Here is a 27,698-nt window from a genome sequence, read left to right as displayed (position 1 = left end):
TGCCTGGCACGGGACTTCAGAAGCGTGTGCCGGAGAGTGTGGACATGAAGCTGTCTGGTTTTTTCCCTTCTGCAGAAATTTCAGGACTCCATTCTGTTAGTAAGCATGCACTGGCTCGCAGCTGCTTATCCCTGCCTAAGGAAATACCTGAAAATGTGCTGTTCCATCCCAGTCTTTCTTTCCTTTCTCTGAAACAGTAGAATTCAAAAATCTGCACTACAGGGAAACAAACAAACAAACAAACAAACAAGACTATAAATCAATTAAAAACAAGTTGCAAAGTTCAACTGTATCTATTAAAAACTACCCTTTAGGAATTGCTTACAGTTTGAAAATTCAATTGCGAAGTACTGGAAGGCATTTTTCTTCCCTGTCTGAAAGAGTAAATACATTCCACAAATATGGATAATTAAAATTGTCCTTTACTTATGAAATGTATATGATTTGCCTTTATTGAATATGCTTACCTGTGGGTCTGGCTTTTTGTGTGGTTATATTTAGCTAGAGAAGAATAGATGAATAGGCCGATAGATAGGGATGCTGTATTACCTGCCTGCAACTCTGGGTTTAATCCTCTTCTCTAAGAGCTGGAGCTGAACAGCCCCTGCCCATCAGTGCAAATGGTCAGATATTCTCTAGACTTGCACAGTTTTCCTGTCCTTCTGTTTCAAATCTGGCTGAATGCTGTGTTTTACCTTGCTGTTGAGAAAATTACTTTCCTGATTAAATTGCATATAATTACAATACAATTTGGTTTGAGTTTCCCATCTTTCAATTTCTGTCCTTTTTGTCTCATGTTGGACACAGGTGACAAGGAGATCTTAAGACCTGCCTTTATCTCTGTATCACTGTTATTTTATGTACTCAAGTGATGTCTCCTCCAGCTTGCTTTTTCTCTAAGGTGGGCAATCTCTCAACTTCTCTGCCTAGGAGAAGTGTTTCTGAATAGTCTTTTGTGAATTGCACCTAGTTCTGTTATGTTCTGGTGATGAAAACAGTCACTTCATAAAGTATACAAAATAATGCTGATGGGTAGTTTCTACTTGATTCATTATCTCAATATTCATGTTGTCACTTCTCTTTGCTTTTTTTGATCCGGGCTCTTCACCAGGCTGTATGCACAATACTGGTTCAGATTTAACCATTTTTTCAGATTTAGTTTGGGGTGTGTGTATGTGTAATGCAGGATATTTTTTCTCTGTAACAGAGAATTGTTTTCAATCTATTGATGTATCTTCATTTTCTTTCCCTTTCATTTTGTGCTTATTTTTTCCTTCTTTCAGTCTTTTCTTTCTTCCAGACCTCAGTCACATGCAAATGTAATCAAAGCCTTTTTGGACGTTTTAAGCTAGTAAATGCTACAATGGTAATGGCCATGAGCAGATCCATTAGTTCAGAGCAACTCAACTAAGCCAGCTGGATAAGTATGACATATATCGGTGAGGCCAGGGTTCAAGGCAAAGCATGAAGACGACAATGCCATTAGCCCAATGTTCCAGACCCTGAGATACGAGGCGTCTTTCCATGGTTTGGAGAGCAGAGTATTGTTGAGAGAACAAACGTCACACAAATGTCTCTCTCGAGCACTGAGACTGGTAATCAAGCACAGATGACAGTTTACATAGGACAAGTTTGCTCTCGCTTGCTAAGAGATGTTACTACTCAATTAGAGATATGCTAATTTCTGTAGATTTAGAGATGCTTGTTATTTAGTTGCTACTACTCTGGCATATATCTGAAATTTAGTCTGCACCCAACCCCAAAGAAAAAGTTTTTATTAATGCAAGCACACAATGATTTTCTTTTGGTTTTCTTCTTATTACTTTTTACCCTTGCATGCTCCCCATATTCCTGTGGGTTCCTGGCAGATCTAGTGGGGAGGAATGGTGTTCTAAATTCATAAAGAAAAACATCAAGTCATTTTCCTACAGCTTCTGTGACTCAAAAGCATTACTTCATGTAGTCTTGAAAGTACTTAATGCTACAGGTTTAACTTTCAGATAGGAACATCTTAACAAGATGTCAAAATGAGGCACTTGGATGCTTCATCTGACCATAATCCACATAATTGTCACTTTGCCTGCTTAAGTGCTCTTCTGTGCAGCCAAAAGAGACCTTTGGACAGCATGTTAACACAGGTGAGTTGTTTTTCAATTAAATGACTCTACGAAAGAAAATGTAGGGGTTTCAGGTACCAGTTGATTTTCATTGTGCAATTCAAGTTGTGTCTTTGTTACCCAGTAAATTTTCCTGTGAAATAGAAAGCATAGCCTTATTCTGTACCCATGTTCCCTACCTCTTCGATTTCCTGTTGAACAAGCAACACCAGAAAAAAGAGAAATTTGTGTCACATCCTTTCACTGACTATGTATATTGCTTCACCTTAAGTTCACTTTAACTTTGACATCACAACAGACTTTTTATTAGTAAAAGGTGTGTAACCCATGACAAACCTGTAGACTTAAAATCACAATGCTATTGCTTCCCAAAAGTAAATTTAAAATAGTATCATAGGATGCTTATGAAATCAATAATCTCCAATGCATCTGTTCCAAGTTACTGAACTGAGATATGGTTGCAAGCAGTTCACATTGCAAGCTTGTGAAAAATAGCAGGAAAATGAAGTTTTAGAGTTGGGCTTCTCTCTAGGTCAGAAGTCAAAAAAAAAAGAAAAAGGACAAACCCCAAACTTTTCTGAATCTCTGTTGGGTTGACTTATAAGCATTGCCTTCACTTGTGTGAGACACCTCAGTGCATTGGCTGTATCAGGGAACATAAAAACAGATCATTTTCTTGCTTTCCTGCAAAAGGTCAGTATTGCTAAGCAAAGAAAGAAAGAAACAAACAAAAAGTCACTGAATAAGAAAACATGTCCATAACAGCTTTCATATGTTTTGTAGTCTGGTGTTTTTATTCATTTATTTATTTATTTATTGAAGAGGTGAATTTTATTTCAGGCTTGTCTTCAGTTACGTGTTTATCTAAAGGCCTCGGACACTGTTTAGGACTTTCTCCCTAGATAATACTTCTGATTTTGCCTACACGTCACTCTTTCTGTATAAATGATCGAAGGTCCTGTCAGAGAAGATGCCTGGCTCTCTCATTCTGAGGCTCGGCCAGATACTGAGTTGCTTCACATTGCTTTTTGCTCACAGCAGAGCAAAAGAGGAAATCTTGCAAATACACCTTGGAAGTTTTGAAAGTATTCTTGGTAACAGCCCAGAGTCATAGTTAAATCAATTTTTATTTATTTTTTGCAAGTGCAGGCATGCTGTTTGTGGCCTTCGTACAAGATGAAAACAATCCATTGCTTTGTACTTTTAGTTTTGCATCTCTGTGGGCAATGTTCTCCCTGGGGACCTGCAGAGGAAACTTAAAGCATGATCTTGATGATTGCTGATTTCAGCTACAGTACAGAAATACTGGTGCTTCTGGTGACTGTGCACATGACTGTCATGTACATTTACCAGCTTTCTTTAGACTTTGAAAAAGCCCAGAACTTTTTAGCTGCTGCATAAGAAATATGACCCAAAAGGCTTAAGAATAAGTAAGAAAAATCACTTTCTTTAGAGGAGAGGATATTCTATCACATTCTCAGGAGTTAGTGATGTGGGAAAAATAGCTTGCTACTGAAGACGATTGGTACTTGTGTACCAATCCACCCGCCTTCTGCCACATCAAGCAAACAGTGATGATGCAGGGTATATTGCAAGTACTTTGACTCCTCACCTTCTCACCCCCGTTTTCAAAATCGTGTACACAGTTTAGGACAGAGAAATCGTTCCCAAGTGAGGAATTTGATAATGCATGAGAGTGTATCACAGAGCTGTGCAGTGGAGGTCAGGCTGCAACAATCTCAGGCAGGTACAGCCTGACACAAAAACACGCACAGGTGTTTCTGGGCTTCGGTACCAGGGCTGTGCTTTCTGGCTTCAGTGAGAGTTAGGTGCTTGATACTTGCGAAAATTTCCTTTTCCTCTATTTGAATCTTCACAGAATTAGCACCTTTAAGAAGTCTGGCTCTCTGACACCTTTTTCTGGCAGGGTACTTTGGTTATTTTCTGTGAGCAGGAAGGAATGCCTGGACTGTGCAAGCAGAAAAGTCAAAAGGAAAAGGGCCTCCATATGTCAGTTGGCACAGTTCATTCCCGAGCTTGTTGGAGCTCTTAATCATACCATCTCCTGCACGAGAAGAAATGAATGAGCAACTTCTCTTTCTTCCACTGAAGTGCACCTCACCGAGAGCCTTCTAATGACATTCCTGCAGCTACACAAATATACTTGATACCAGTGGCTGTGCTGTCATACTGCTTAGCAAAATCTGGATGTGTTCCCATGCCCTACACTTTGTTGCTAAATGCCATCTTCTTTCCCCACTCACGTACAGTAATTAAGTTATAGCTGTCCCTCAGAAACAGGGCAATGCTTACAGACCTTGAGGTAGGGGGAGATAATTGGATAATTTGTTAGGGTAGAAGCTAAATGAGAGCCGTTTTGTTAATGGTTATATCTTTCCATTCTTTCTTTTTATTTCAAGTCAGAGAGTATATTCACTGTTGTCAATTTGAATCCATCAACTCTGCTGTCAGCCAGCACTCTAGTTCCTTTTCTTATTTATTAAGTTGAATACCTTAAAAGCACAGGGAAAGAGACCAGACAGCACTGAGGATCTCTTTAGGTGATTGCCACAATCTGCAATGAATGAACAAACAGTGCAGTTCATCTGTCATTGAAGTTAATAGGACATGGATTCAGGGACTTCAGAGAGAGTGTGACAAGACAGGATATGTGAGGACAAAGGCATTAAGGTAAGGTTGGTGCAGGACCTGTTGACTTTACCTAGTTTAAATAAGGTTGTTTTCATATTGTATGCTCCCCTAAGCTCTGACTGTGCAGATGTGTACATAAGCCTGAAGTGAGGTTTCTGACCAATCTTATTGATTTAGGTGGATAGATTTCTGTGAAGAAAGTCAAACACATACAGTTTGGTAGGATCAGAGCCTTATTTAGGATTCATTTTGAAAAACAAGCAAGCAAGCAAACTGTCATTAAGTCATCTGATGCAATATTTCTAGCAAAATTTATCTGAGTATGAATAAAGTAAATATTTTGTTCACAACACCACCCAGGCTCAGATGTACAAGTACAGCCATCTTGCTGAGTTACATTTTCAGGGGTGTAGACATAAACAGTAACAAATCAGCAAAGGTTTTGAAGCTCTTTACAAAGGCAGGAAAATATTATCTTCATTTAGAGATGGAAAGAACTTTAGATGAGGTGCCTGAGGTCACAAAATAACTATTAGATTTGAAATCTGAGCTTACCATCAACCAAAACTGAAATGTAATTGCCTCAGTTCAATTGTAACTTGATTTTCATCTCCAGATTAATGTTTGGATTTAATGGGTAAAAAGGTCAAATCTTTTTAATGGAAACATTTTTAGGCAAATTTGCCTTCTTTATCTAGACCTGCTTTAATCACTTGCAGTCTAGAGCTCCACTGATTGTGACTAATTGTGCCACTGTGTTGTTAAAGTAACTTTTTTTAATAGAGGTTTTTGATGTTCATAGTTTATAGCTATGCTGCTGTTAATTAAAGTACTGCTGATGTTTGGACCAAAGCAACAGTGTGATAGTGGTCTCAAATACTTTTCTCTGCTAGGAAGTTTCTGAGATCTCTGGGGTGGTAATTCTAGGCTATGGTGGCCTAGGCCAGAGGAACACACAGTACTTTGTAATGCTGTGTAGTACTTTGTAATGCTACTTCAAGTATCATTTTAAAATTGTCACCTTTTGCTCCCTCACCACCTCTTACTTCCTTGGAGAACCATGTACTCATTTAGAACAATAGCAAGCATGACATCGACTTGAAACCAAATGTGGGGCTGGAAAGCAAATAATTTCTTCTGATTACATTAATATTTTATTGGAAGCAGTATGACAAATTGGAGACTGATTGCAAACAGCAGACAATCACTGACTATGGAGAATCCTGCCACTCCACTGGCACTTTAGATCCTTCAAGGAGCCATTCTAAATCCGCAGGAAAATAGTTCAAACATTTTAATTTTGTAATTTAAATTGCATTGCTCACTCAACCAGCTATTGAGCTGATTGTAATTATGAAAACATTGTGATGTACTTAGTAAAGGCTTAGAAAACTATGACAGTATATTTTATTAATAGACTTGTATGTTTTCCCTATCATATCCACTATAAGTAATTTATATCAAACCAGTGAGAGTATAACAATCTATCCTCAAATACAAGAAAATGTTACCTTGTCTCAATCGTATTCTTCTCCCAAAATTGTGTGCAGTAGAGATTATTCATCACTTTTTCTTTATTGTACATTCATCTGAAATTATTACCTTAACTGTGGCATCTTGATTTAATATATGCAAATGCATTTTGTAACAGAAACCTTCACTATTTATAGAATGACTTTGACTATTTTCTGAGATGCTGCAGTCATTTCTTATTAGCAAAGTAAAGCCTAATGCTCCAAGCATCTACTAGCAGCTGTTTCCTGATTTAGCAACTGAAAAAGGCTGGTGAATTGGGCTCCTACAAACACTTAAAACATTTGGAAGGGATTGTTTTGGGTCAATGTTACACCTTTGAAATTTTCAGGTGAACTGCCAATTTTATTGAACTGTGAACAACACAGTCAAAGCTTTCCTTTGGCGTAGCAATGGAATTGTGAAACAAGATTTGGATCAGAGGGAGAACTGTGTGTTGCTGTGCTTTGGAAATTCAGTTTAATGTGTAAGTAAAATGAACCAGTGAACCAAAATACCAAACCCAACATTCCTGCATAGATAGAGGGTCATTACTGTCAACCGGAGCTTATAAGCTATAGGTGTATTTTTCAGCTCTCATAGACACTAACGCAGTGAAATGGCTTCTGCCAGGAATGGCAGTTTGTATGTGGCATCCCCAAGCTAGAGGAGTGCTTTAGCCTAGAGCTTATGCAGTATGACTGTCCTCTTTCTTCTGTCTTTTCCTTGAGATGTAAAAGAGATCAAAGAAGAATGCCTCAAGATTAAGTCAGAAACTGTGTGCCAAAAGGATGTCTGAGCAGACATTTACAGTCCTAAAAATAAATTATTTTGACTTTCATAAGTGAATATTTAAATAAATGTGCTGCTCTAGTCTGTATCTGGAATACTTAAAAAATTCTTATTATAGTGAAATTGCACTTTCCATGGCTCACAGGCTCTACAAGAAGGGAATTTGTATGGTTTCACCTTGATGGCTGGTAAAAGTAAAAGGCTACTGTCATCGATGGAGTATGTATTTCCATGTGTTTATTCTTGCAAAGTAATACTGGCACTTTTGTGCTTCCCTCAGTAGAATCACAAATGATTTTTAGTATGTCATTTTGTTGAAATTCTTCATCTCCATTTCAACCCTCTGTTGTCTAAAACAGCAAGTTTTGGGTCTGCTGTGTATACCCCCTTAAGGAAGTTTCACAACTGTTGGATTGTTTGCTATGTTCTCTCTGTCAGATCCTTAGGGAATATACTAACAAGCCAAACTTCCTACTTGGTTTAATTCTTGGACATTTCAAAAGAAATTCTGACTACACTTATACGAAAAATGAAAATTGCCATTGAAAATGTGTTAGATAATAACTTTACATAAAAGATGAAAAATCAGGTTTTCCTTTTAAAAAGCAAAGGTAAGATCAGACAGAGTTTCTTTACAATACAGGAATACATTATCAAAACACTAGCAGGAAATTAGTGGAAAAATCCTATGTTCATAAAGGGTGTAAAAATATAAAGGGATAAAGAAGGAGAAGTAAAATTACTTTGCATCAGAGTTTAAATTTGACTCATTCGCTGATGGGTCAAGAATCTAATCAGCTGTGAAGTAAAAGCTTTACTGTTATACTTCTGTGAGTATGTCCTCCTCCGCAAATGTAACATCTGCTGCTTAATATGCATTTCTGAATTCACCTTATTGTGCCACTTTATTTCAGCAGCCCTCTACTAACAACAAAAGAAAAGTAACAGAGACCAAACAGCAAAAGGACCAGCAGAGTAGCCAGGAATGATGAATACCAGATAGACTGTCACTCTTAAAGTCTGTAGAAACCGATGCTATGTGTTTCAGAGTTTAGTAGTATGAAGCCCAAATCTAAATATTACCCATAGGAAATCTACAATCATGTTAATCGTTTGCTTGAATTATGCATATGAGACTATGATATCTGCTAGCTCAACATAGATTATTGCTTAGGGACTAGTATAAATGTAACTGTAGTTTTAGGATGGATAAATTACACCCAGTAGTACAATTATATGCATCCCAGTTTGCCAGGTTCAGTCTTATCTTCAAGTGGTAGGCTTAAAGTTTATAGAGACTGTACATTGTAGTTACAGTTATCCCCACATATTCTTGAAGCCCATTTAATAACATCTGTACAACAAGTGTCATTGTAAAGCACATTTATTCTTTATTCTCTCATGAACCGCCCTGATTTCTTTTCTACGTAAGTATCTATTCTCATACAGTGAGAGACAAAAGCATGGCATCAGCACGCAGAGGCATGCATGAATGCACATGGGGAATATATTTCAGTAACTATTCCTCCTGACCACAAGGGCTCTGTGGGACAAACTATGATGACTGATGGTGCGAGAGGCACAACTTTAATCATGAGATGCGTGGGATGTAGTTTAACTGCCTAGTGTGTCTAAGATGTCAAAGCAACTATCTCAGCTCTTGAAAGGCAGTTTCACTAATGCAGGCACTGCCTAAGTTTCACAACATAACTGTGTTGATGTACTTAGTATTTCTCATTTACCTGACATTAACACCTGGAAGAGTCCCACAGAGATCAAAGGCAATCAGGTACAAGACTGTACCCAGTGTTTTACAAGGTTCCCTATGTTCTTTATCATATGGTTGCCTTTGTAGTATGAATCATCCTTCCACTAAGTCAGGACCAGAGAACTATGGTAGATCCAGTGAATGAGTGTGGAGATACCTTAACATCCAAGCCATGGGATTTGTAAACAGTGGGGTCTAAGAAGAGGAATATTTGCTCTAGGAAGTATTCATTATAGCCACCAGTTGCAAGCTTAGGCAGGAGATGGGCTACTAAATTATTGTAGATGAGCTAAGAGTAATTTATCATTTACAGGGGATCAGCAGGTTGGCTGTTTCAATCCTTTTTGGGTTGCATTTGACCTCTGGTATTTGATTTTGTGGCTTTTTGCTCTTACCAGTTTTCCTACTCATAGATAAAAAAAAACTCTTATAGATTAAAACCTGCCTTGCATTAAAACATGTTTTCAGTTTTGTGTTGAAGTCATGTGAGTTTGGCAATGTTGAAAAAAACAAAACAAAACTAATAAAAACATTTCAGGGTGAAATTGGATTGGACTGCCTGCTGTTCTCCCTGGACTAGCTCTTAGCTGTGGGTTGCTCTCAAAAGCAATGGCTAATCAAGCTCTGAGATGAGGAACCTGCACAGGAGACCAGAGGGAACTGTTTTCATGGAAAGTCAGTTTAATATCCTGTCAGTTTTGTTTATTATTTTAATGGAGTAGAACTTATTCTGTAGCCATAAACTTCACATTATATTTGCAATTTTAATATTATTTGAAGGCAATGCTCCAAAAACTTGCCATTTGGGAAGCTACTGTGAGCTGTTCCAGCTGCCCCTTGGCAGAACACAGGAAAACCGCTGTTACCTACCCGTGCCCCCACTTCCGGCAGGGTCCTCAGCCTTGCTCTTCTGTTCTAAACCATCTTCCCTGTGAAGCAGGGCAATATATCTGAACAATGAATCCAGATGCTGGGAGGTAGAGACATGCCTTTAAACATTCCGCAGCGTCCCCTTGTACTTACCCTGAGAGAATGTAAAGTTACTGTGTTAAGTTTCAGTTGTTGTTTTAACAAAGTTGAAGCTAGGGCATATCTTGGAGCTCTTTCCTATGCCAGTAATTCCATGTCATTTAAAAGGAATTGTCTCAAAAGCTGGATCATTCTTGAGGTCTGCAGCTGTACAGGTGGGAAAGCCCATTTGCACTAAGAGTATGTGCATACATAAGTAGAAATGCAGTGAAATAAGGATTCTTACTGTGATGACGGTCATTAGTCTTGTCACAAGTGATGTGACACTTCTTGTGCACTTCATCTTTTTTTGTGTGTGTGTACATCTTCAATCAGGAAATAGAGCTCATAGTATATAATTTATGTGACTGTTTACACTGTGAAACAGCAGTAGCAGTGCATAATTTGCAAGCCGTCTATAGATAGAAATGTCTTCGTATGAATTAGTGGTCAAATAAGTAGGATTTGCTCAAATCAGATCATGAAGAATTAACAAAGAAAAACAAAGAGGCCAAATGAATCCATTAAACTCCCCGTTGCAAGCAGTTCCCTCTACTCTAGTATTTATGATTTCAGTGCTGCATTGTTGGTAACCTATCACATTAAAAGCCATAATACTTTTTGTGAAATCCATGGTCTTATTTCTGGGAAACTAATCTGCACTACCAGGCACATAGATGTGTGGACTTATTTGACAACATTTCTCTTGGCACAAGAAGGACTTTGCATTTTTGCAGGGGGGATGGGGAAGAGTAGGCAATGCTGGGAGTGCAACTTAATTTCAACACTGTTTCTTTTCCTGCAGGGTTGATAAAAATCGTTAGTTATGATATGTTAATGCAACATGATTGCATTATAGCATCCTGTACTGCTCTATCTATCTTATTTATTAAGCCACACCAAATTAGATAATGCAAAAACATTTCAGCCCAGTGGAAATCTTATCATGTTACCTAATGCTGTGAGCTACACTGGAATCTATGCCTGCTGAAGCACCACACACTCGATGTAAAGAGGCTTGGCTGTATTTGGTCCTGCTTACGTGCTTGCAGAACTCTTCATTGCCCCTGGTCTGCTGCTGCCCTGGGTGTCAGGGCACAGAGGCTACCCACGTAACCTCAGCAGCCACCTTGCCCTCTCCTTCCTCCTGCCAGGAGGGTCTCCTCGCTTGTTGGCTCTGCCCGGGAGGCTGCTGGCTTCCTTGTTAGCCTTCCTGGGCTCACAGTCGGCATTGCCTGTCGGTGCCAGGTGTCCTCGCTTGCAGCCATGAGTTCGGCCCCGCAGCAATGGGGGGAAGCAAGGGTGAAGGGCTGCGAGGTGAGCTGGCTGGGAGCAGGAGGAGAGAGAAGGGCTTCTGGATTTGCCCATCCCAAATAGCTTATGGAAGGTCACTGCAAAACTCACTTGACATAATGCTGAGCAGTTCCCTGAGGAAAGATGTGGGAGATGCAGTGACAATGGTGGGTCTTTGACATGCAGTTGAAAAGGTCACGTTATTAAGCTGCTGAGGACAGCGGACACAAACCTCCACCATCCTTCAAAGCTTACTTGTGAGAATATTTAAAAAAACTAAATCAACCCTGTATTTTTTCCTGCATGCAAGAAGCATCAGATCTTCTCATAGCACATCCCACAAAAACTGTTTCCCTCCCATGAGAGTACACAGGGTCCTCAGACAGCCATAAAAGCCATGTTCCCTTGGCACTGAAGGGCACAGAACCCACCAGAACCCTCTGGAATCACCAAGAACCATCTGGAACTGCCCGCACCCAGCTGGAACCTTCTGGAACTTTCTGGAACCGGACAGAACTGGGCGGAACTGGATGGAACCCATCCTCAGGGAGCCCTGCAGCTGCCGCCCGGACACCTGCACGTGGCGCAGGCCTGAGGCAAGCTGCTGGGGGCAGCGCAGAGCGAGGACACTGCTTCTGCCCAGCCTGTCCTCACAGCCGACAAGATGTCGCCTTCCTCTCCCCAGTGGAGCCACCCAGCAACAGGTACTTATTTTTTCCTCCACTTTGCTCTGTTTTCATCAGAAACCAAGGACTTCCCATTAACCCCGACGAAAACTGCAACCAGGTGCCATGACAGGATGCGTTAGAAATTCAGTTTATTTTTCCCCTCCGGCTCTCCTCAAATACACGTAAGGTTTATAGATAATATTTTTCCATTAGCCTAAAGAATCTTTTTTAGGAACAAGTGGCTCTCCTGTGGCTCTTTCTCAGTGTCATGTCTAGCTGAAATGTGTGCTGAGCAGACCAGGGGTGTTTTCTAACCCGCTTGTGTAGGTTTAAATGTATATATTATGCAGGGCAATTGTTGATCACACTCAGTGGAGTAACTTCAGATGTAATTGAAAGCAGGACTTGTTCCCGCTACTTTATAAATAGCAGCAATAACTCCTAGCCTTTCACACAGTATTTGAGCTTTTAATATTCTGCTGTGCCATTCTATGGCCAGCACTGAAAAGCAAAATCCTTTCAGATCTCTTGTAGCTTGGCAGAAAGCTGTAAGAGGTAAGTCAGAGATAAAGAGGCGTAATTAACTCTTTCATAAGTCACTTTCAGCCAGGAGAATGTAAGTCTTGCTTTTGATCTTTCAAATTGACCACGAACCTTGCATTCCTTGTATGTTGTATATTATAATTATATACAATTATGTTTAATAATATACATGTAAGTAGATCTGTACTACAGACCAAAAAAAAGCGTGGAAAGGGTTTTGGAGGAGATATAAGCAAGTAAATGTGAAGCATATGAGAAATCTAATTCATAAAATACAATTTCAAAATACAAACATCAGCTGCTAGAGCATCCTCGTACATCACATCAGTTGTATGCAGTAGTATGTTGGGATTAAATATGTATGGTGAGAAGCAGAACACTTCGAACACAGATAACTAACATCCTCTGTTTCAAACATTTATTCTGGTTTAGGTTTATAGGTGTGGGAACTAGTTTATCCCAGAAAAAGAGCGTGTACAGGTTGGAAACTGAACATGCACCACAGGAATTAGTAGCCCTATTGCCTGCACAGGATCCATCCAACACACACTCAGTTAACTCAGTGTCACACGGGTAGCATGGCAGCAAAATGTCATGCAGCTGTAGGAAGCAGCAAAGATTTCTCCAATCCTCACAAGAGAGGAAAAAAAAAAAAGATGTACAGGCAGGAGAGATGGGGAGAACTTACAGTTATTTACAACTTACTCTCATCCTTTTTCCCTTCATCCCTAACCCCCCACTGAGCTAGCCAGGTTTCTTGTGCGCCATCTTGAGATCTCCATGGTTAAAGCCAAGCTTGTGGTTCTGTTGGCAGTGGCATAGCTATCAGCCATATCAGGCATGGTCGCTGGGGGAACTCACGTGCTCTCACCATTTTATCTGCTCTCTCACTCTGCCCCAAATCCTGCAGACTCTCTTAGAATCATTTTATGCCCTTAAATGTTAGCCACCATTCAAGAAATATGTTCCTAATGTCAATGATCAAGTAGTGCCTTAGCAGCTGAAAGAGTCCTGGCCATAGCAACTGCAATGCAGAACAATAAGCTGTGTCGCAGGCTTACAAAATGTCACACATCTGCCATTGCATATCAGCCTCTATCACACCTTCAAAACAGCTCTTTTGACCTATTCTAATGCACAAATTATGGTTGTTATCAGATCTTATTACTATTGTCTTGTGGAAGATTGAAATGTTTTGCTCTTCGACGTGAAATACCTAATAATTTCCCTGTGTGAAACACAAAGAAATCGTGTAGAATTACTTTTTTTTTGAGCAGCTTAATACTCCCTCAACAATATTTAGTACCCTTTACTCTTATGATTCAATGTATATATTTGCAGGGCAAACTGGAGTAGGTTTCATCTAAAGCTATCATGGCACCAGGGAACAGTGAGCAATGTGACAAGGTGGGACAGACTGCTTTGTGTTTTTTAGCTAAGCACAGATCAACAGGATGGCTGTGGTACTTTCAGTTGGGAGTGTAAGGGCTGTGCTGCATGGCAAATGGGGTGTTAGAAGTAATCCTGCTCAGGTAGTAGTGAAGGTGTTATGAGAAATATGGCGGCATGTCCTGGCTGGTGGCAGCAGCGCTGTGTCACTCCCTGGAGGATGGAGAAGCCTCTAGTGAATGATGTGCTGCTACACTAGCAAAATGTTTCTTTTGCAGTCTGTTAAGACAAAACAAATACTAATCCCTTGGTTGTTTCAAGCCTCTGGTCTGTCAAATGAATAGAAGCCTGAAAAACTGTTTTTGAAGACCAAAAAATCCATAATGTGGAGCTGCAGCTCAGTGAGCAGGGGGAAACTTCTACATGGCTCAAAAGAGGGACTTTTACCCCTGCATGAGTCTGTCAAGGATTTCCCAGGAAAAGAAAAAAAACAAGGCCTTGGAGGAGGCTGCTTGCTCATCCCTTCCTTATGTGTGGAGACAAATGCTTTGGAAGTGGTGTGTTTGCTTGGACCCCCCAGCGGCTGCAGGCAGGACGCAGTCTCAAAGTGGTGTGCAGAAGGCTCTGTATCTGAGGGGAAAAAGTTCATACAAGGGCAGGGAGTGGAAGGAAAGCTATTGGAGTGCTGGAAACAGTGCAACATACCAGTCGTTGAGTTTTTTGTCTAGGCAACTGTTTCTAGAGAGTCTCTGAATATAAGCTACGGCTTCCAAAATTAATAGACTTCTCAGCCCCTTTACTTTATTAACATTCTTGGCGGTTCCCCAGAAGTTGAAGTAAGTTTGGTGAATTGCATCGTGCTTATTAACTGGAGAGAATACTTCCTAAGCATTTTTATTGCCCTTTTAATGTCTGAACCTGAGAATATTATGGCTGTAAAATGAATTACAATGATGTGCTAAACAGGAATAATCTCAGTCATTTTATTAAGCACTTTCTGAATGATATGGAGATTGCTGGTATGGTATTTTCTGTTAATATACTCCTCGTGCCTCTGCAGAATGTGTGTGCAGCTCCTCAAGAAATGATAATACAAACCATATGGTATAGGCTAGGGTGCCAGAGTGAATTTTGAACCTCTTGGTGATAATACAGATATGTTACAGCAGTGTCTCCTAAAAAACCAAGGAAAGTCTTCCATAATATTTATTTGACATTATTTCTCATGTTGAAATGATCTGTCAGTACCTCTGGTGATTCAGTTATTGTTGCCAAAGAACAGTGGTCTAACTTTGCAATCTTTTTTCCCTGTCAACATAGCTTTTCTTCCACGTCCACATATTCCTTCCCATGGCTCCCAAAGAAAACGCTGTTTCCTTTGAGGTAAAGGTTGATGCTTTGGTTAAGCTCATGTAGTTTTCCTTCTATGTATTTTTCTATTTAATTAACTGTAGGAGAATCACTTCCAGCAGAGTTATTTTATGTGCAGAAATGTTAATACCTAAACATGGGGAAAAACAGTTGTTCTCTTTGAAATTCTGTTGAGGCTTTTGAGTTTTATTTTTCACAGTATACCAAGAAGACATGTTTTTAGGATCGTTCTACAGGATCTATTATTTTTATTATTCATTAACTGAATGACAAGTTCTTTGGGGGGAGACTCATATTTTTTTATGTGGTTATGCAATACCCCAAGTGCATGAAGAAGGATCTGGGATGTCTTTTCAATAAAAATGCCTTGCATTTTTCACCTGTAACACGTTTTGGCCAGATGGGAAGGGCAGGAGGTAGATGGCAGTCAGCAATTCATGCACAGAGATTCCTTGAATGCAAACAAACTGTTAAATACAGGGACACTAAGAGTTAGGGAGTCAAACAAATTTCAGGAAACAATGGCTAGATGCGACCTGAGGAGCAGTTCTTTGCCAAGTTTGGGTACGAGACACATCCACAAGGTATTGGGAGCACGGAGTGGAGCAGATGCAGCAACAGGTACTGATCTGAGAACAGGCCATGGGGAAGCACTGTTTCCTGTGCCATGGCAAAGGAGGTAAATTTGATGGCAGCTTTGCTGCATGGTTTATCCATGTAACACTGTGCATTTGATGGCAACCTGAAAATAAATAAACTGGCTCAGGCCCAACGTTTATTGATTCCCTTTAATGTAACTTGGTACTGCTCAACATTAAGGACATCTCTGACAAATGTACTTAAAACTTAATGCAAAGTCTTGCATTAGTACTGAATTCTCAAATGCGGTGCTTAGTACTGCTTCCCCTGATTTTTTCTTAGAGGCGTTTGACTATCGCTATCTGTTTTCTCCTCAGTTTTGAAATCTGATTGTTACTACAGGGATAAATGAACGTCTTTCATTACAGGCTAGCATATTACAGGCTGACATCAGGATAATTAACATAACACAATGCATAATGTACATTTTTTTTCTGTTACCTTGGAATCTGTGAAAAGCTAGTTTTCTTCCTAGAAGAAAAAGATTGCTTTTCACAGTTTTGTAAACAGTATTCAATCAGTTATAATTGTACATAAAAGCAAAGTGTTAATCACAGAATCAATACTTCAGAAACAAAAGGCATCTAAAACCCACTGAGCCTGAAAGATCTGAAATAGAAGTAAAATACACTTTTACATATTCATGAGGTATTACAGAAATGAGTATCAGAGTGATGAAAAGTATATTTGAGTGTAAAATGCTCATGTTCATTAATCTCTTTTCAAAAATTCACAGGGCAGCACATCAGTGTATCACCTTGCTGAGAGCACCATTAAAGGCAGAAGATGTTCTCCAAGGCCATCCACAGTTGCTGTTCATGGATGCAAGACAGATGCTGCTCAGGTAGGATTCATCAAACAATCATGTTTAGAGCTCTGTCAAATCCATGATACCTAGGAAGAATTGATAGTTTCTCTCTCCCTTTCTCTCTCTCTCTGAGGGGTATATGTTCTGTTTTATTTGTTGATTTAAAAAGTCCCATCCAGTCTATCCACACTATGAAGAGTTGAACTTCGCTATAGGCATTTGGACCATCTTTTGGGTTTCAGGATTGGAAGGGTATCTGGGTAAAAAAAATAATATAAAGAAGAAGAGAAAAGGAAGAGGAAGAGGAAGAGGGAAGGGAAGGGAAGGGAAGATAAAAGGAAAAAAAAAAAAGAAAGAGGCAATTCCCAGCAATCTGCTGAAATTTATTAGAGTTCTTGTGATAACAAGGCCGTCAGCTGCTGCTCTGGGTGCCATGGAAACAGGCATTGCTGCAAACAAGGGAGGCTACTTTCAACTCATTCCTATTTCAGAAAAAAAAAAGAAAATAGGCTTTTGTGGGATGATTCATTTAAAGGACTTTGCCCCCATCTTTTGATAGTGCATGTGGCTGTCACCATGGCAGAGGGATTGAGAGGTGCCACAGGACCAATAGGCGCCTCCAAGAGGGAGAAATCTGGCAGTGCTCTTTGGGGGAATTTTTGAGCTCCTGGGCTTTTAGTTTTTGAGAGAGTTAAGTATCAAGCAGAAGAGGGCATTTTTAAATTAAGTGCTAATCTTGTTAGAGAATGCTCTTGTGGTTAAAGCATTGCACTGGAGTTCAGGAAATCTGATTTAAATGCCTCATTTGGCAGAAAGTTATTTATGCCAATGCTGCTCAGCCTGGCTTTTCTGCCAGCCCCGCTTCCCCAGGCTCCTGGTGCCACGGGCTTGTCTGCAGCTCACGGGCACATTGCTCTCATGCCTGCGACCCATACCACGCAGAGGTTATTGCTATGAGCCTTCAGACTTTCTTTGTGGCCACTCCTCTGGGGTTCCTTAACAGAGTGTTCAAAAAGGGATATTTAAAATATGTTTCAAAGCGATACTGGGGATAGGGAACGACACCTCTAAAAAGCTCTACAAAGCTTTCAGACTCATGAAAGAAAAATGTAATAGCTATCCAATGGCACCATTATTGCTAATTGTAAATAAATGGGCAAACATGAAATCAAACACGCTTAGAAAGAGGTTTATCACCTATTCGTTCTTCTCTACTAGTGGCAGACATTTGTGTATTCTCTTCCCATTCACACCGTATGAAAAAACCGAGGAGGTTAATGCATCTTGTGGCATGTTTGGTCCTATTTCATAGGCTAATTCACAAAGCTGGCACATAGAAAACTCTACCTATTAGTGGTAGGTAATAATGCAGGCTTTATGAGTGCTTTATACATCCTTCACCTTCTCCACTGAAATTTTCAGCTGTAGGGAACCTTCTTAAATGATATGACTGTTTATGCAGCCCAGCTACCACAGAGTAAAAGACAAGGGAGACTTCTATTCTCTGAGTCTGCCTTGGTAATTTCTCCATGATGGCAACTTCAGCTGCACTTTGGGCTTTCTAGAGCTACATACCTTAGCCCAAAACAGCCAATGCCTAATGATCTTCTATAGGAGATGAGGAGGAGGCAGGAATGTGTTTCAATAAGCTCTGATTAGTTGCACTCCTGTGGAACCAATCATTTTAACAATGGTAAGATGTAACAACTCTGAGCATGGGATTGGTAGTGCACCAGAATGTCTCAATGGAAGCTGTTTGCTCTGTTTATTTATTTATTTGTTTGTTTGCTTGCTTGCTTATAAATGGCTCAAACGCAGTAAGAAATGTCCAGAGAATTAATTCTTCTGAGTCACAGTTGTTTGTGCTCTAGCTCATTTCTTAGCTGATGTAGCTGTGCTTATCCAGAAGGCCAGCCGTGGTCTCACTGCTACCATCCAGCTTGTCAAAACTACTCTTTTAGGACCTACTCTCCTCACCAAAGATATCTTTCACTCACACCGTGAGTAGGGAGAGAGAAAAACACTGACATCACCATGAACTCAAGCATTTGTTTCTGTATTCAGATTCCCCAGATTTTAGTTCTTTTTACATGTTTCAGTGATAGTCCCTCTTCTTAATGAAGCATCACAACAAGCACGTTTTCACTCAAAAAAAAATTTATGAGAATCAGCATAATGATTTTATCATTTGAAGCATGGGTAAATGCGTTGTGCAGCAACAGTGTTCAAAGAGCAGTTGTTAGTATTGTTGTCATAGAAATCCTGTGATAACTGCAATAAATGTACAAGAATCCATGAAACAGAGTTTAAGTGGTGAGCTTTATACCTCAAATATAAGAGCTGGAGATTTCCATTTAATGTTCCTTCAGCTCTCTTTGCTGGGTGGAAGGAGGGGCTTTTCTTCAAAATTCGGAGAATAAAATTGGAGAGATTAATGTGAGATTTTTATAAGATATTACATGGCTGTGGTCAGCTTAAAATATTTTGGAGGTGCAATATAATCACAATATAGTAATAATAATATATAATCATAGATTTATATAAGATCTCTGAAAAGTTCTATATTGCTCTCTGAACTGCACATGTATTGTTTGTTCTTCAGGTTATTCAATAATACAGTAATTTGTTTTGCTTAAGTCCGATGTTTTTCCAGTTTCTTTACATCCAACCCATATTGTTTCTGTGCTCATACAAAGATGAAGCCATGGAGACAGATAGTCTGGAGCAACATATCCTTGCACTCCATGCTTTCTTCATTTATTTCTATTTGCTCTGATTTTCAAGGTATATTGGAAAATAATGTAAATAAATTGGCACAAAGAACTGTGTTATAAACCTTGCAGAAAACCTAAACAACATCGGCAGGTAATAGAAAAAATATTTTATAGACTTTTACATGTCTGTCAAGATGCACTGTAGAGTCTTCAACTGATCAGCAGCTTTCTGGCCCAGCAGAAATGAATTATCCAGAAAAACTTGAAAGCAATCATTAGGACTAATGTGGAAATCCTTACCTTCCCTAGAATATGGAGAAAGTTTCTGGGGCACACTAGAATTTATTTACAAATAGCTGCCAAGTTTGGTTGCTTAATTACATATTAGCCCAGCCAAGCCTAGGTGATTGTAGGCATAAAGATGTGGTTTAATATTCTGCAATGGAAAACTAACTTGGCCTTCCTTGCTTTTCTCTCAAATGTGATGCTTCCTTGGCCAAATAAATAAGGTAGGAAGCAAATGCCTTACTTTGCTTGAACATGTATTTGGTACCTACCTTGTAACTATCACTTGAGTTTCATCTACCATATTAGTGAATATGAAACAAAGAAACTCCTGGGTTTGTGGTTAGGAGACAAATTTTATTGCAAGGAGTCCAAGGGAATTGTATTTTCTTTGCTCTTCCTTGTTTCTATATATTTACTAGCAGAGGCTGATGTCATGGTAATTGGATGGCCAGGAGGGAGGAGCACTCTCATAGTCCTCAGCTTATTTCCATAGGAAGTAAGAATGCCCCTATAATGGTTTGGCACTGAAAACTGCTTTTCCCTCTATTTCTTCGTGAGAGGATTGCTAGTAGGTGTGCCAGAATGACAGCAGCAGGGGAAAATGATACAGCCTTTTCCTGCTGTATATTACAATACTATCACCCGAGAGATGCAGTCAGGTTCTGCTTTGGGGATTTATGCTGTCACAGGAAGTATTTGCTAGATCTGTTTCAATTTACAGCTTGTGTCAGGAGCTGCATTACTCTACTGCAGTCTCTACGACAGAGTACAAGAAAAACTAACTTCAGCACATGCACTCAAGGCAGTGTCTTGCAAAAAAGGAAGACCAGAAGCAGCTGCAGCACAGCCCTTAGCTGAATAGTGCAAATTAAGGACATTTGGGTTAGTGCAGCTCCCCTGTATCAACATGCTTTCTTACAAAATGCTGCATGACTGCAGAAGACATTTTAGGAGACATAAGAGCAAAACCTGGGATGTCTGCATATGCACACGGCCGTAAATTCAACCATGCCAGATGAGTTTTTTTGTTTGTTTGTTTGTTTTTAATTTATGAATAGTTGTTGAATACTTCTATGACATACTGGATCTCCATTAAATTGTTTCATTTTATTTCTGCAAACCCAAGTGCGCAGTTCCACAAAGAAGTAAAAAACCTGCCTTTCTCATTTGAAATATTTTTCACCTAACTCACATCACAGCATGTCAGCCTTCCAATAATCTCGTTAAAGTCTGACATAACTTCTCCACGTAGCATGTCAGCATTACATTTGAAAATTTTAGCCACGTTGAATGACTTGGTGACCCAGTAGAATCGCCTCATTATATTTTTAGTTGAAATTTACAGTATCTCAGTTACAAACTGGTATAAAAAATCCATTCAAATAAATGTAAGTTTTCAGGAACAGCATCATTAGCAAGATTCAGAAAATCTGTATCAAGGGAATTTTTCCTTAATTGCCTTTTTCTTCAGTTACAACTGCCTACATAACAGAGCAATGAAAATCTTTGAAAAGACTTTTTTAAAGACTGTTTTAATCTTTTATTTTTTTTAACACTAATACATACATATCACTTCATAGAATGCAATCAACAGTTGTAAAAAAAAGAAGAAAATGAGTTTTTTACAAAAAAAATATTTTTTGAATTTACTTTTGGTATCTAATAATTACTTTTTAATATATATATTTTTGAAAATATATTAATCTCATTTACTCCTTTGACTGGGATTAATTGAAATAATCTGTGTCTGTAATTGTTTCCTCTCCTACTTTAATTGTCCAGATATCTTGATGGCTGTAACAACCATAAAGTTTTCTGAAATTCTTTGTTTCTCATGTCACATAATAAGAGTATGCACACCGATAACAATTCCTGCAATTGATTGAAAATGTGTAAATGCCACAGAGGTAATTTCATGATGACATCTGATAACATAACAATGATCAAATGTCAACTGAAATTAATCTTTCACTGAAGAACCTTCCACTCAAAAATAGTTTCCTCTACAACCTCCTTTCCACCACTAAAAGTTAGGAATGCAGGAAACCTCAGGTAATACAGGAGTACCCAGAATGAGTAGGGAACCAAAGGACGTGAGTGCTTTTAACAAAGAGAAGCTTTGTTAAAATAGAAAAGAAATCCCTTCTTAAAGAGACATTTGGTGAGAGATGAGATGGATGTGGTTGTTGAACTGAGCAAGGGTTACTTCTAAACCACGTACCATGAATTACTTTCTCATCTATCCACACACCTGCAGAAAAAGTGCAGTGAAATTTTTATTGTTGTTGTTTCTGTCTTTGGTTTCTTTCGGACTGGGCCAAATCCTAAGAAAAAACTCTGAAAGGAAAATTTTGATCCTTGAGAGCTCTTCAACATTTAACAAATTCCTGAAATTGTTCCATTGCACTTGACGTCTAGCTTAAGGTGTGCATCCAAGGAAAGAGGGCTTGGGATGCAGCCAGCCACGTGTGCCGTGCTGGTGGAGCTCGCCTGACTGGGGGCCAGCACCATCCTGCCCATGCTGAGGGCCAGGCCTGCAGCCTGCCGCTGTGGGCAGCAGCCTGGAGGGAACAGGGGCTTCATTCCCCACTCCCCCAGGTGTTGTTTTTTTTTTCTCTGCCGAGTGGTTAATATTAAATGTGTAACTAGGCTCTGCATCTAACGATTATTTGAAAATAAAATAGCAATTAAAAGGTGGGGGGCATGAGAAACCTTTGACATGTTATCATTCTTTACTGCTGGGAGACAATTAACAAAATGGAACGAGAGCTGTGGGAAGCCAACTAGCTGTCTTTCAAAATGGCAATCATCGTCACTTTTTGCAGATGCTGTTCTTTTCTTCAGTTGGGATGTTTCATCTATTTCAATTAATGGTCTCCACTGAGCTGCAGAAATACTTGCTTGTTTCTTTGTTTTTCTATTTCTGCTGTATTTTAGTTTCAGATATCTGTCTCATCATTAACATTTCTTACCACAATGTGTCTTCTACGACAAAGAAGGTCATTTCTTACCAGTTTACATGGATAGCATGTATCATCTATCTTTCTAGGACAGCGTGAGCTCCTCAGCAATACCTGTCTGTCTTGCCACTGCTCGTTTTGCCATCTGTCTTGTTCCCATGGGTAACGTCTAATTAACACCTATGGTAATTAATAGTGCTGTGGGGTCTTTTCTGTTATCTATTATTGGTTTCAGTAGAGATAAATCAGCACATTGAACACTAAGGAAATTGTAATATCTAATGATGAAGACCATAAAAAATACACTTACAGTTTTTAAATATTCATAAAATAGAAGACAGAAACCGTCTTTTTTAAAGCAGATTTTATATGGTGAATGAAACTGATATTTTACTGCCTATTTGTAGCATCCTACCAGAACACCATGTAGCTGGGGACCACCACACATACAGGAGAGAGTTAGATGAGCAATTCATGGTAATAGCCTTATGGAAACAGTTGAGTATATGATTTTTTGAATTTTTTATAGATCACAGTTTTTGACAGTGGTGTTTGGCCTTTTGAAATTGTTACATGTATTCGTCTGGACAAAATTGCAGATTACAGGCAATTATTCTCCATGGATTATCTCCATTAGAGGAAAACATCTGGTCATCTGAGTCACATAGCATTACACATGGCATAGTTTCTGTAATGAACTCTTTGGATGATCATAACTGGGGTATATACTAAATTAATTTCTATACTGTTCATATATTCATGAAGGAACAGGTTTCTCATGGTAGTGAGGTATTTCCTTTCAGTTTAGGTCATTTTTCCTCCTCCAGAAAAGGGCTCTCTGTTACTGGGAGGTGTTTTATGTATGAAAAATTGCATTTTTCCTATCAACTTTCCCAGCTCTCTTGCAAAAGATGAATTAAATTTGAATCCATCTCAATTACTTGGGGACTGTATTTCATTTTAACTAATCATGTCGCATTATAGTTTTGTAGATTAAACATAGGGACTGGCAGTATGACTTCTGACTTCACTGACAGTTACACCTGCAGCTAAGGGTTGCTAAAATAAAATTGTCCTGAGGGGAGAAAAGAGGAAGAGATTTTTCCTTTCCTGCCCTGTGTTGCTCTGAATGCAAAATCTTGACAGGGTGAGAGGGAGTGTACATAAATGGATTTTCAGGGAATTCCAATCAATAGGGTTTTTTTGTTTTTGTTTTTTGCTTTTTTACTTTGAGAATGGTCAAACACTGGAACAGGCTGTCCAGAGATGTTGTGAAGTCTCCATCCTTGGAAATATTCAAAACCCAGCCCTGAGCGACCTGCTTTAACTGGCCCTGTGCTGAGCAGGCAGCTGGCCTAGATGATGTCCAGAGGTGCCTTCCCACCTCAGCCTTTCTGGGAGTCTGTGCTTCCCTCAGGAAGCAGGTGTGGGACTGTGATTGTCCAAACTGGGTTTATCATACATATCATCTGCATCCTGGTCTGCTTAGCTGAAAATGATGAAAAACAAGGGAAGAAGTTGAGAAAATGTTGCCAAAATTATGGTGTGCTTTCTGCCCTGATGGAGTTCAACGTTATTTAAATGTCATCAAAAAGGCTAAGAATATCATAAATATGAGAGGTGCCCATTTCAATGAGCTTACGCTTGTAAAAGCAAATACTGCTGTCCATTCTTTTCTTAAATAAGATTTGAAAGAACTGCATTGCAGTTTCTCAGAATTTGTAATAAAGTTAGAAAAAATAGGCACTCAAAAAAGGGGTCATAATATGATATTTATTTTTCTAATTGATGCCTGACTGTTATGCTTTTATTCCACCCTCCTTTGTTATCATTTAATGTTTGAGGTCATTTTAGCCCTGGCTGAAGCTCACTGATGATTCCCCTCTATCCCCTCCTTAACGTGTTGCACACGTTTGTTCTCCCCACGCTTCCCGTGCCCTGATGAAGTCTGGCTCTTGCTGCTTAGCCTGAGAGAAAGCAGTAGAGATTAAACAAACTTCCCTCTACCTGCGAAAACCAATCATAGGCAAGAAGCAGGACACTACTGGAAGGAAAGCGTAGGTCCCCGCTGTTGCAATAGGCAGCTAGGTGTGTTGGGGTAGGTTTTAAGCAGGGCTAAACCGGAGACTGAAGCCTGGAGCCCCAGGAGCAAAGCCCAGTGCCACACTGCTGGTAATGCTGGGGAAAATGTCTGCAAGGGACCCCACACGGGCACTGCTCTGTAGTCTGCCGCAGCACTTTCTCCCGCAGGGAAATGAAGATGGCCCAACCCGGGGCTTGCTTTCCATGGCTCTTCTACTTGGAGGCAGACAGAGCGTGCTGGAGGCACTCAGGCGTTCTCCTCTCATTAATAGCTGTCTCTCCTGTTTTGTTCATTACTAGAATGATGAGCCCTGTTAAAGCACCGAGTATAAATCCTTAAAGAAAATGTTCCTCGCACAAAAATAGCTACAGCAGAAAAGATTGTTTAAGCTTTATCATCAGCAGTTTAAATACAGCATTAGCTCTCCCTTCGCAGTGTGCAAAGGCTGAGCAGATCTGGAGCTGCAGCGGGTGGGAGGTGCGTTGTCAGCGGTGCAGTTGGCTTAGGCATGACCAGCTGAGTGTGTGACTGTGCTGGGTCTCACCGCAGACTGGCAGGACTGGAGGCACTGAAAATGCTGATGACTTTCTGTAGACAGTGTGGAACTTGTTGGGGTGCATGCCTGGGCGCAAGGAGTGAAGTTGTTAACAGTCCTGCCCAGCTGCCTGAACCATTCCTTTCTTCGTGCCTTCCCTAAATTTCTTGGCTGATGTGTAGCCATAAACCCAGATCAAGGGAAAATTCATGGTTCAGGGAAAAAAATCAATTCTTATGTACACTGGTGGGTTCCCTGACCTAGAAATGCTTCAATAACCAGCAGCGATTTATTTATTTCTACAAGAAAAATGGTCTCTTGCTTTGTTTGTTAAGTCAGATATGAAAGAGAAAGGAAAGATAAAATGGAGAGAGAAGGCAGCACTTCTCTTCACTGATGATGTGTTTGATGGATGGCTCTCTGAGGAGCTGATTGAACTTAGTATTATACCCACCAAATTAAGATAAATCATTACTGAAGAGTTCGTGGAGTACATGCCCAAAATCAATTATGCTCACATAGAGATCTATTAATCTATCTCTGCCTGTTATATCTGTCCAGCTTCTTGTAATGACTTTTTATCATTCAGCACAGGTTATCTCTTATAAGTAGTTGTACAGCTCCTGGTGGTTTGCATCAAAATTACAGATGCTTCTCATACATGAGGAGTCCCTTCACCCCTTCCCTATGCTCAGCCCAGATTACCTTAAGTTTCATACCCTTTCTCCCAAGAAAATCTTCGCAGCTGTAAATGGTAATATGAATACTGACTGCTTTCTGCAGGGGTTAGGTTGTTGTCACCTTCTCTTGTTGGTACACAACAGTCTGATGAAGAATCCTGTATGGGGAAAAAAAAAAGATGCATGTATTAGGATGTCCAGTTGAAAAAGCTGCAATGAAAAAGTCATATTCAGGAAACTGTCTCTTTCTATTGAACTATTTTCAGTGAAATCCAGTGGCAGTCAGAGCCAGACCATATCAGATGCTGTCCGTATTCCCAGGGAGAGGTAGGCCTCTCGTGGTCAGTGCCTACTTGAGACAGGGGAGGCAAAGTGAGCATTGAAAGAAGGGGAAATCACAGCTGAGAACAGAGGCCACACCTAAAATTTTGTCATTTTTTTAAAGTATGAGACCACATTAAGTTTGTACACCATAGCCATTTTCATGGTGAGCAACTAACTCTACCTCTTTCCATTTACTGTTCAGTCATGTTAACAGTATAGAAGATTGGTCACTGCCTATGAGTATTTTAAGTCGATGGAGCAGTTAGGCAAAGCATTCAGAATGTGTCAGAAATCCTAATGCAGATAAGAAGTAATTTTCATTATGTCAGTGAATAGCTGGCATTAGAATGGCCAGTAAGTGACAACAAATAATGTCAAGTAAATGTCTGCTAGTAAGGTTTGGTATTTATGTTAAATGGTCATTTTAAAAGGGTGAGCTGGATGCTATGTCCATCTCAAAAAAAAAAAAAAAAAAAGGGCTTGTTGGAAAAAAATGACGTACAGATATTTCGTGTTCTTTTTAAAAAGTGAAAAGTGTTAAAGGTGTCATTGTGTATTTTTACGTTACAGAGATGGTCTCCAAGCTAGAATGAAACTTGGTGCAGCTTGAAAACAAAACTGGAAGAGCTAAGTGGGATCTTAGGACATATCAGAAAAAGTCACAGGTCGCTTGAATCTAAGGCATCTAAATCAATGAGGTCAGCTGAGATTAGTTTGACCTCAAAAGTCCATTCCAGAAAAATATGACCAAAAAAATAGCCCTGAAAGCAATGGATATGAATTACAAGTCTGTTTTCTGAATTAAGTAGTACAGATCTGCCAAATTCTATCTTTGTACTATCAAATCCTGAGAAAATAGAGCCTATCATTACAACAGATAACAGATGAAGGGTTAATTGCACATAAGGTTGTATTTCTCAATTCACGAGCTTCTTATGTTTCAATCCACATGAATTTTATTTTCTTTCACCAAAATACACATTTCATTTGACAGCTGGATCTATGTTTTCTGGTTTGTTTTCAATTTAAGAGAGTTATCCATTCATAGCTCAGCTTAGTACAAAGTGTATCTTCCTTCATATAAATTATGCAGATACCTATGCTTAATACATGGTCAGCAATCTATTTTAAAATTTCTGGCACACAGAAATGAGAAGGGAGAATTTCAGATTCCCTCTGTTTGCTTCATGACTGTAGTAGCTGTAAATGGAAGAAAGGTTTACTGTCAGAAAGAGTGCTACCCAGAAAGTGGGTTGCACTTGTAAAATGAGGAACCCTTGCAGAACCTCTAACATGTTGAAGTGAATTAGCATCCTCATGCAATGATTTCAGCCCTGGGTTTGAGCGTGGAGGTTTTGTCAATAAAGCTTGATAAATAAATGCAACACTTTCAGTCTTTAAGAACAGGGCGTCAGTAGCATGGCTGTGAATTTCATTGACTTTCTAAGCAAAATTGAACTTTTTGTTGGTAATTCATTCAAAGCAAGTAGCCAGTGTATAAATCCTTAGTTCTGTGGTAATGTGTATGCATACAAAATTAAATTGGATAAAATC

The 27,698-nt window shown here is 39.5% G+C and overlaps 1 protein-coding gene across 11 annotated transcripts in view; it reads left to right on the top strand.

Annotated features, from left to right (window-relative positions):
- LOC310898026 (uncharacterized protein) overlaps positions 1–27,698 on the top strand; it is a gene marked incomplete at its 5' end in the record, with an annotated part of 223,633 nt that overhangs the window by 96,036 nt on the left and 99,899 nt on the right. For 8 of the 11 annotated variants that reach the window (XM_083832398.1, XM_083832399.1, XM_083832402.1 and 5 more), the window contains 2 exons: positions 15,063–15,125; positions 16,489–16,596. The exons of 1 other annotated variant lie outside the window; for it this stretch is intronic. In XM_083832398.1, coding sequence (XP_083688524.1) covers positions 15,063–15,125; positions 16,489–16,596 — 171 coding nt within the window. The remainder of the gene's footprint in view (positions 1–15,062; positions 15,126–16,488; positions 16,597–27,698) is intronic. 2 more of the 11 variants (XM_083832392.1, XM_083832401.1) reach the window with 1 other exon arrangement.

The sequence above is a fragment of the Anser anser genome, assembly GCF_964211835.1.
Source record: "Anser anser genome assembly, chromosome: 3".
In the NCBI taxonomy this organism is placed as follows: domain Eukaryota; kingdom Metazoa; phylum Chordata; class Aves; order Anseriformes; family Anatidae; genus Anser; species Anser anser.
The sequence above is the reverse complement of the archived record's forward strand: the minus strand, read 5'-3'. Positions and strand labels throughout refer to the sequence as shown.